Source organism: Cajanus cajan, chromosome 3 (genome assembly GCF_000230855.2).
Source record: "Cajanus cajan strain Asha chromosome 3, NIPB_CcT2T_4, whole genome shotgun sequence".
Lineage (NCBI taxonomy): Eukaryota > Viridiplantae > Streptophyta > Magnoliopsida > Fabales > Fabaceae > Cajanus > Cajanus cajan.
Window position 1 is genome coordinate 16,157,020 of NC_138519.1, and position 11,030 is coordinate 16,168,049.

General features: G+C 35.4%; 1 protein-coding gene across 2 annotated transcripts; it reads right to left on the minus strand.

Moving 5' to 3' along the window:
- Positions 1–1,236: 1,236 nt before the first annotated feature.
- On the minus strand, positions 1,237–5,151 carry LOC109789387 (scarecrow-like protein 9). Of its 2 annotated transcripts, XM_020348319.3 has the most exons (4): positions 4,720–5,151; positions 1,977–4,382; positions 1,808–1,861; positions 1,237–1,658 (listed from the first exon to the last, which is right to left on the minus strand). In XM_020348319.3, exon 2 carries the CDS (start codon positions 4,272–4,274, stop codon positions 2,046–2,048), a length of 2,229 nt encoding a protein of 742 aa, XP_020203908.1. In that variant the 5' UTR covers positions 4,275–4,382; positions 4,720–5,151; the 3' UTR covers positions 1,237–1,658; positions 1,808–1,861; positions 1,977–2,045. The 2 variants fall into 2 exon arrangements, with proteins under 2 accessions (XP_020203908.1, XP_082926665.1); XM_083070539.1 differs by having other exon boundaries at positions 1,237–1,861; positions 4,720–5,149.
- Positions 5,152–11,030: the final 5,879 nt, after the last annotated feature.

Consider the following 11,030-nt stretch of genomic DNA (forward strand, 5'->3'; position numbering starts at 1 on the left):
GATTTAAGTTCAAAAATTAAAAATAAATTATAAAAAAATGTAATTAAATTACATTATTTCTAAAAAAATATAATAATTACATTATTTAATTGTAAAAAATACATTACTCAATCAAATTATACACACAAAAATATTTTTAAATATATTAATTTATAATATTATTTTTTACATTAGTTATCTTAATCAATATTCTTTATTTTGTTAGTTATTTTAGAACTAAATTTATTAGGATAAGTTACAAGACTGAAAACGAAATAAAAAGCCAAGAATTTAATAATGAGAATTTTTTTACAAGGATTAAAATAAGATATAACAATAATATCTGCATGACTTAAAACATATTTAAATCATTATTATTAAATAATAAATTTATTAAAGATTATTAATTATTATTTTAATTATAAAATTTAAAATAAGGACAACATAATTTAAACTTAATTAAGGTCTTATGTATATTATCAAAATTTTAGTTATATATAATAAACATCAAGTCTATGCAGTACACAAAATAAAATACTAGTTAACTCTAAAGTTAAAAAAATAGTTAATTAGGTTATTAAGTTGGTTCATGTTGAAAAAAGAAAAATATAAAAAAAACCTAATTATAACTAGTTTTGTTCAAATTTAAAATAATCCAATCAATCCAAATTAATTTAATCAATTTAAATTAGAATACCAGTACTTCAAATCATTCCGATTTGTTAAACACCCCCAACTTTTAGAATCTTGTTCAGCCAAATTGAGATACAAATGCATCGCAAATTTGTGAAGAAAAGTTAAATCACAGTATTGTTGGTCAACTCAACAGCTACATAGATTACCACTTAAAAAATTGTGAAGAAAGGAACAGCAACCTACTGAAGATTTGATCACAGATTGCATCCAAATAGAGTAGAGTTTGCACACCATATTTGGCCAATCAAATTCCAGCAATAATTCAATTACATGTGTAGCGGGAATCTAGCTGAGTAAAATATAATTTACACTACAATAACATAGTTGACGTGCAACTTTAAATGCTATCCCACGTACAATTTCTAAGTTTTATTTTTTTCTTTTTTTTATAACTTGTTTACTGCTCTTTACGCTGTTGGGATACACTATAGTTGATAGTATTTTGTATAAATATAAAATATTGGACTTAGAAATTAAAATAAGTGATGATCAAGGCTTGTCAAACGGTTGAGATTTGTTACCTCACTATAATTTCTCATAGAAGTTCTGAGTTCTAAAGCATTTGTGAGATAATGAACATGTGCTGTGATTCAACTGTAAATTTTGTTACATTCTATATTTCATGTTCATCTTAATACAAGGAGGAAAATTTTATTTTTAATGACTCGAATCTCCTATAATTTGTTCAAACCTTTGGAGGATGAAAACCCCTAGCTTAGGTAACATTAGATGCAGATCTGACAGGTCATACTTTACCTAACTAAATAAGACTAAGAACATGCATTTAACATTTGAGTCTACTTATATTTATCTAATGGTTCCAATTTGCTGATTGTGCAAATGCTTGAAAAATCCAACTAGGGAGAATCTAGATCTCTCAACAGTCAACTCCTAAAGATTCCGGACTCCAGAGTTTGATGATCTTCCCTGGCAATCCCACCAGCTGGTAATCTTCACTGCACTCAACTTTATTTTCTCTCTATCTGATAGGTGATTCGACATTTCAAAGGGTACAAAAGGGTGTAAAACAGCAACAACAGAGTGATAGATAAACAAGAAAAATGCATCAAGATAGATACCACAAAATGAGCAACAACCATCAAAGAAAAGGTCTTATCACATGCCAACTGACCTCTCAGCTTGAAGCTTCGCATATAGATCATTGACCACACATATTGGGGGTTCCCTATTCAATTATCACATTAATCAGATATATTAGTTCAAAATTCACTGAACAACAATGATGGAAAAAACTACATTGTAAAATAGAACTGAGAAGTGGGGTAACTGAAGTAAAATACCTGAGGTCCTCTGCTGACAAACTAATCCACAAATTCTATTGAGATCCCTTGTATAGTATTATTCAATACTCATGCAGGCTTCCAACAAGAAAGGGCATAGATGATGCGCCCCTTCCAACCTTGCAACAACCACTGGCTATCTTCATCGATCAAAAAATCCTTGTGGTAGCTGCACCTTACTTTCTCCATTGCCATCTTCACTGTGTTGTGATCAAAAGATTGTTGCAAAAAACCGGCCCGCAGAATGCGTGCTTGCCACTGCTTATAGCTCTCTGGCCTTTCCACTCTTTCAGACCCTTCACAAGCTATGACATTCAATGCTTCCCTCCCGAATATCTCTTTCTCTATCAGCATCCTCTCCCAGTCCTCACGTGGCACAATAGTCTCAAGCATATCAAACAGTGATGAGTAGTGAAACAGTGCCTCCCGGAATCTGGTAACAAAGAAAGGGGCATTAAATGCCCCATTCATGATGCCATGAATAAACAACTTTGGGTTGATCTTCCTAATCAGACTGAGGAAATTGTTCCTCGGACTTTCCACTACAACAGATTCATCCAGCAAGTTCTTACCTCTATATAAACAAGTAACAACAAGGAACTCATCCCTATCAATCTCAAGTTCCTCAAGTTGGATAGTGTCCCATTTCTTTGCTATGGCTTTATACTCAAATGGAACATTAAAGGATTCAGCATAAGCTGCCAAGCGACGTCCTGTTTCTATAACTCTTTCTGCTGGCCTGAAACCGGGTTGTGGGAAGTCTATTCCAGTGATCCGTAGCTTTGGTGGTCCTCCTGTTCTCCATGAAAGTCGTTGTATAAAAGTTGGCCATTGGAAACCATAAAGGATGCCAAAATCTATAACATGGACCTGCATTGATTGTGCTGAAGATGCCCTTATTGTGACGTTTGAGGTAAAGTTGGAGATTTTCCTAAAGGGGCATGCAGCAAGGTATAGATGGTAAGCTTTTAGAACATTAGCAGCTGATGTTCTTATACTAACAAGTCCTTTGTAAATTTGGCTGCCAATACCAGCCAAACGCGCCTCAAGGCCATCTGCAAAGATATGAGCTAGCCTTTGATTTCCATCCCCAAAAGGGGTTGAGTGTTGCCTGATCTGCTTAAGCAACTCATTGGCATTCCTATGGTCATCTGCCGCAACAGCTTGTGCACACAGAACCAGAAGTGTTCTCAAATCAACCACTTCCTTCTTCCCACCTTGTTTCTTACTGCGCCCCTTCCCATTGCTGGATGCTTTTGATTGACCTTTTGGCAACATTCCCTTGTTGGTCTTATTCTGCAAAGCCTCGCGGCGAGCCACAAAATGTTCCTTTCCATCCCCAGTGCTATGAAGCAGAATTATATCAGCCATATCTGACCGCAATGTTGGTTCAGGAAAAATTGCCGCTTGCTTACTGCTTCTGTTTTCTTCAGCATCTGTTTCTTCCATTTGAGGATGTTTCCTTCCTTTGGATCCACCAACAACACATCCCCCCTCCTCCTTCTCCTTCTTCTCCACTTTAACTGACAAATCATCATTTTCTACTTTTGGCTTTGGTTGTGACAAATTATCAAACAGCCAATTTGCACTTGGAAGGAACTTACTAGCCTCCTCAACACCTTTCTGGAATTGCCAAATGGATTGACTTTCACTGCTCAGATCAGGAACCTGAACAATATTGTTTGGAGAATCTACAAGCCCTTCCACACTATTGGAAGGGTTGTAAGATGCATGTGAAATGCTACTACCATGAAAACTATGTGCATGAAAGTTACCTGTGTTTGGTGGTAAAAAATGGTTAGTAAAAATGCTCATGAGATCCCCATTAGTATCAGGACAATTGTCATAATCTCCATTGAAGTCACAACCTCCAACCCCATCATTTGGATTGATAAGGCTTGGATGTCTTGGAGAGGGTGGGTACTTTTCCCCCAGCACCTCATAGAATGATTTCTCAGCTGCTTGAATATCTAAAGAATCTTGAAGCATGCATGTCTTGTCCTCCATGTCTTCCTCCATGAGGATCTGGTTGATGTAACTCAAAACTGCATCAGAAAAATCACAGTCCTCTGGAGAATGCTCCTCATGGGTCACAGTGGAGGATGAAGGTGTGTTAGCTGGCATTGTATTTGGATCAGATTGAAGGTAATCAAATTTCCTACTTCGATCAAAGAAGAGATTTTCAAATCTGGGTCCAGTGCCAAATCCCTGATTCTGAAGAGTTGGCAAAGATTGATTTCCTAAGCGAACCTCATTTGTGGAACCAGAAAATCCCATAAGGTGTGGATTCATTGTCATCTAGTTTACAAGATTCTCTTATAAAAATTTAAACTCAAGTCCAAATCGATCTTCAAAAACAAATCTTCTTAGTCTTCTACTCTCCAGTACTAGAAGCATATATATACCCTTCAATAACCAACAGAACCATTAAAAATTTAAAATACTCACAAAACAAATGAAACCTGAAAGCTATGCATAGAAAGAGAACAAGAAAAGAAAAATTACGGTGTCACAACCAAAAATCATCAATCGAGAGAAAAACATGGTCAAACACGTTTCAAGTTTTTAACAGTTAGATGACACCATGACTCAAATTTCAACATGAAGAAGATGATCAGTGATATTAATTGTCACACTAGGAAAATAAAGCTAAATAATGAAGCAAATGGAACCCCACTTCAACAAGCACAAAAAATGAAAAAGAAAGATAAAAACAACCTTAGAAGTGAAAAGGAAATGTTACCTTTTGGACCCAAATCAGTTTTGAGACAAAACAACATGGAAGTACGAGAGACAGAAAGTGTGCTGCCAGAGAATAATGAGAACTTATGTTTATGTTTATGTTATGTAGCTGAGTTGTTTTGTTTGCAACAGAGAAGGTAAAGAGAAACAAAAAAGAGTTCGGTGGGACTACTGATAACATGAGGAGGAACAATTAGAACCGTATATTTGGTCACTCTTCTTGACCACTGGATGCCCAGTCCATCCAAATCTTCGAAGTATTGATTCCAAAAAGTGTAAGAATTAATTCGATCTGAATCATTATTTTGGATTTTTGATTGCTCAAAGTGTGAAGTGTTTGTCAAATTAGTTTATGAAAGAATATAAAATTTATGATGACATGTTAATTTAAATATATATTCTCTTTTGTTTCAGAATATTATTCGAATGGTAGACTTGAGGGCCGCTTAAAGGCTGGAGTTGCGCCCCAAGGTTGGAGGAGAATGGTGGCATCTATTACAATTCTGATAAAGAAATCACCATAAAATGTTATGAAAGAAACTTTCTTGAAGAAGAGGCACGAAGAATCCGAAATCAGAATTATATTAAAAAACTGTGTTTAATAATGATCAACTACAAGTATATATAGTTGCTGTAATACAAGAGAAAACAAACTATAATTAAGAAAAACAGACTAACTAACCTCCTAACTGAATTAAAAATACAAATAAAAAATAGAATAAGAAAATAGAATAAGTTAAGTCATCATGACACCCTCCCTCAAGCTTGGAGTGGTAAAGTTTGAAAGTCCAAGCTTGCACACAAAATCTTGGAACATTTTTGGTAAAAGAGGTTTAGTTAAAATGTCAGCAAGTTGTTCAGATGAAGTGATTGGAGCTAGATGAACAAATCCTGCTTGAACTTGATCTCTGACAGTGTGGTAATCAATTTCCACATGCTTAGTTCTTTCGTGGAATACAGGGTTAGCAACAATGTATAAGGCTGACTGATTATCACAAAACAAAGATATTGGAATGAGATCTTGTAGTTGAAAGTATGTCAACAGCTTATGAAGCCATTAAGCTTCACAAACGCCTAATGCTAAGGCTCAATATTCATCTTCAGATGAAGATCTAGACACCACATTTTGTTTCTTGCTTTTCCAAGAAACTAACGCATTGCCCAGAAAAAAACAGAAGCCTGAAATGGATCTCATCATTGAATCAGGACAAGTGGCCTAGTCCGAATCTGTGTACCCTGTGAGCTTAAGATCTGATGAGGATGGAAAGAATAAACCTTTTGTTGGAGTAGCTTTCACATATCTAAGCACTTTCTAAGCAGCTTGAAAATGTGCATTGTTTGGTTGGTGCATGAATTGGCTTAATTTTCCAACAGCAAAAGCCAAATCAGGTCTCGTGTGGGTTAAGTAAATCAATCTACCAACTAGTCTTCTATATGATGATGGATCTGAATAGAGATCAAGTGGATCATGATGAAGCCTAGTTGTGTGATCCATTGGTGTAGAACATGGTTTGGATGCTAATAGTCCTGTATCTTGCAACAACTCAAGGGCATACTTTCTCTGGCAAACAGAAATGCCTTGATCTGATCTAGAAATCTCAAGACCAAGAAAGTAGCTCAATTGGCCAAGGTCCTTGATACTAAATTGTTTGTCCAGAAGCCTCTTTACCTTCACAATTTCTGTTTCATCACTACCTGAAATAATCAAGTCATCAACATACACAAGCATGGCTATAAAACCAATATTAGTTCTTTTAGTAAACAATGAATAATTTGACTTTGACTGAACAAAGCCAAACAGTCTGAGTGTCTCAGTGAGTTTAATGTTCCATTGTCTACTTGCTTGTTTGAGACCATAAAGAGACCTTTGTAATTTGCATACTTTGTTAGGAGAAGGTAAGATAAGGCTAGGAGGTGGTTTCATATAAACTTCTTCTACTAAGTCACCATGTAAGAAAGCAGTGTTAATATCTAGTTGATGTACTGACCAATTAGAAGCAGCAACTATAGCCAAAAGAACTCTAACAGTGGTCATTCTTACTATAGGACTAAAAGTGTCAATGTAATCCAAACCTAGTATTTGTGTAAAACCTTTGGCTACTAGTCTGACCTTATATCTTTCAACTGATCCATCAGCATGATATTTTACCTTAAATTAATGTAAAACCTAGTAACAGTCCAATTTTCACCGGGCCAAGAGCCCAATTAAGGCGGTTTAGTAGCCCGAAATGGGCCGTTCCAAAATTGGAACGGGCTGTTCCAAATTACTAAATAGACATACTTTTGGTAGCCCGAACGGGCCGTTCCGGATTTGGAACGAGCCGTTCCAGACTATTAAATTTGCCTATGATTCTTAGTTGAGAATGGGCCGTTCCAGAGTTGAGAACGGGCCGTTCCAAAATATGACCGCTGTGAGTATTAAATATACCCTAGAACGGGCCGTTCTGGATTGAGAACGTGCAATTCTGGATGTGATTTTTACCCATGATTTAAGTGTCCAGAACGAGCTGTTCTGGATTTGGAACGGGTCGTTCCGGCGAAGCCTGATGCCTATAAATTGAGCTCTCTGCCACTCCCAAAAGGCACACCTCTCATTTTCTGATTTCTTTTCTTCTGTTCTCTCTTCTTTTCCTCTACTTTCTGCTTCAGACCGAGGGGAACCCAGCGAGGGAGACCAACCAGATCTTGTGTAGGTTCAGCTTCTACATATCATGGTACGGGAGAAAAGAGGATTATTTATATATAGAGTTACACGAGGGAAATGGGTAGAGGAAGAGTCCCTTAGAATTATGAGTAATTTTATAATTATTTCTGTTTGGAGAATTATTGGTCTTATGTGATTCTGTATATATTTAGGACTACGAATATATGATTTATTTGTAAAAATGATGCTATGGGAGAGAGAACGAAATTATAGAAAAGTGCCTGTAAGTTAGGTTTAGGAAAAATTAGATTATTTCTGTTTGAGGAATTAATGATACCATTAGATTCTGTATGTGTTGAGGATTAGAAATATATATTTAATTTGTAAGAATGATGATTTGGGAGAGAGAATGAAATTATACAAAAGTGTCTGTGAGCTAGGTTTTGGAATAATTGGAGATTTTATCGTTTATGTTAAAATTATATTAAATTGATAATTCTATTGATTATTTTATTAATTTATGATTGTTATTGTTATATTAATTGATAAGAATTGATGATCTAGATGTGAATTGCTCGAGGGGTGTGTAAACCCTTATTTTGTTGGACTTATCTGTTGTGTATGTGATATGGAATTGTGTATGTAATATGGAATTGAGATATGAGATGAGATTTTGTGTGGATATGATTATGATTGTGATTGTGGTACCTCACACTAATGACCAGGGATGAGACGAACCTTGAGTAGTGATGCTTCAAGGATAAGCGTGCCCTTGGCATGGTGTGGGATGAGTGAGGCAATTAACACGCATCACTTATGTCAAATATGGCAGTCCTGACATAGGGTTAATTGCAAGACTTGTGTGGATTGTAATGTGATTGTGGTTCCTCACACTAATGACCAGGGATGAGACGAACCTTGGGTAAGTGATGCTACAAGGATGAGCGTGCTCCTGGCATGGTGTGGGATGAGTGAGGCAATTATCCCGTATCACTTGTGTCAGATGTGGCGTGGCCTTGACATAGTGTTAATTGTAAGATTTGTGTGAATTGTGATGGATTAATGTAATTGTGAATTGAGATGTGAAGATGATGAATGATTGATAAATTATGATATATATAGATGCTTGTAAATATTTCATTAAGTAATGAGTTATGAAGAGATTATGTTGTGGTATGTTTGTATGTGCTTTACATATAGATGTTTTCTTTTCTCACCATATAATTTGTGGATGTTTTAGGTGAGGAAGATCCGGCTATGAGTGGCATCTAGAATGCCAACATTTGAATTATGAGTATGCTCTGATATTGTTACATCAGGGCAGAGGATTTCTAGGACATGAATTGTATTTGTATATGGAGTTGAACCTTGTCTTTTGAAAACAATTTGTAAACTCTTAAATTTTACCTTACAAGTATTATTTTCCTGTTATTTTGGATTTTGAAGAAAGAACAGTTATGAAGTTTTATGTGAACCCTTTTACCAACTTTGAAAGTTTATTTTTCTTAATTTAATTACATTATTACGATGTATGTGTTGGGGTAGTAAGGGTGTCACATTTAGTGGTATCAGAACAGGCCGATCCAATCGGCCGTGAGTTATGAGTCTACTATGCTTGTTTGGTAGATGAATGATAGAATGAATTGATTGTGGAATTTATTGATATGCTATTATGATGATTGATTTTGTTTGTTGTTATTTAATTGTGTGTACTCTAACAATGTTTTGCATTATGATGAGGATAATGATGATGTTTCCCTTGTCTTGTTAGTGTTGTGCTTACTTGTGTATTGTTTTCTCAGAATTTGGCTGAAAGACATGATATAGCTTAGTTGATGCTATTCATGATTGCTTATTTGTTTTGATACTTCTTACTTACGTAATAAGTAATGGTTGAGTGGTATCGCTCGTATTGCGAGCATATGTATCAGTAGTAGTGGACGAAACCTTGTGCTAACCAACTAGAAATTATTGGGACCTTAGATTTGGGTCAGACATTGATTTGTCGAGAGTTTACGGTTAATGGAGTTTCTGAAATCTATAGATGTAGCGATTGAATCCAAGGAGGTTGTATCTGAGGATTGGAGTTTTGGTATCCTTGATGAGAGATTGAAATGTTGGTAATTCCCTTGAGTGTTGGTGCTGACATGTTAACCATTTATGGTTTAGGTAGCATGTGAGTTTTATTTTCTAAGTCTATTGTGCTAAATATGTGAGTTATTTTGGTTTGGGATTGTAGTGGGAAGCTTGAATGTGAAGTTGAGGTGTGAGTTTGGAAGGGTTGAGGTATTTTTGTGGCCTTAGATATATTGATACACTATTGCTGTTTGGTGTAGAGGATATTTTCGCTGCAGTTTTGTTGTACCAGTATGAGTACCCTATTGACAGATTTAGATTTTATGGTCTTCACAAAAGTTGTAGCCTTGGACGTTATCTTTCCAATGGAACTAGAATCAGGTAAAACGGAGGTCTAGAACTCCAGTTATAGCTACTTTGGTGATCAAAGGTCTAGCTATAAGCGCCAAATATATCTGCTGCGGTTTTTGAAATTTTTAGCTAAGAAGATTATCTTTTAGAATCTTATGTCTTCATAAGAGTTGCAGATTATTCTCTTAGCTTTCTTTTGAGATAGTTTTGAGATCATTTGGATGAGTAGAACTCTCTAGGTATCATTTTCTTTGATCGTTGTTGAAGGGATATGTATGGTGTCATGATATTTTTGAATCGTTAGGGAATGCAAGAATAAAAATTGATTTTTGTCATGATTCTGAGATGTCATGTGGATTGAGAGGTTGTTTAAGGTTGTATGATGTTATGTGGTAAAGTTGCTTCATGTACATGTTATATGGAGTAAATGGTGATTGATTCGTACATGCTTAAGAATGATATATTTCGATTGTTTGAAGTGGGTATTCTAATATGATTTGATATGCATGTATGTTGATATGAGGATAGATGACCTTATGGATCAATTAGCGGGTGTTTAGTAAGGTTGACCTTAAGGTGTGATATCATCAAATTAGAGTTGAGAGTGAGGATTTATCCTAGATAGTTTTAGGCTAAATTATCTAAGTATGATTTTGGATTGTATAAGACGAGTTTTATAGGTTCTGTAATTTCTAGCAGAGGTATAACGTAGATCTACCTAAGGTAGAAGTTGTGCTTAAGTGGGAGATACCAAAATTTAGTTAGTGAGATTAAGAGTTTTCTTAGATTAGCTCATTGTTGTTGGATATTTATTGAGTAACTTTCTAAGATAGTATTACCTTTGAACAGATTGACTAAGAAGAATGTTGTTTTTGTGTTAGATAGTAAGTGTGAGAGTAGTTCCCAAATTCTTAAGGAAAGATCGACTAGAGCATTAGTGTGAGCATTGGCCGATCTTAGTAAGCCTTTTGTGGTATAGGTTGATGTTTCTAAGATAGGTTAGGGTGGAGTGTTGATGCAAGAAGGAAAGGTAGTAGCTTGTGATTCTAGACAATTGAAAACTCAATTAGAAGAATTACGTTACCTATGATTTTAAGTTAGCAGTTGTAATATTTAGAGACACTGCCTATATGATTCTAAGCTTGAGGTATTTATTGATCATTAGAGCTTTAATTATCTATTGACTGAAGGAGTTAAATTATGAGACAAAAGAGATTTTAGTTTAAATTTCTGGAGGACTA

Bases quoted from the DNA above. Each gene is read 5' to 3' on its own strand.
- LOC109789387 (XM_020348319.3), bottom strand. From the start codon at position 4,274: ATGACAATGAATCCACACCTTATGGGATTTTCTGGTTCCACAAATGAG.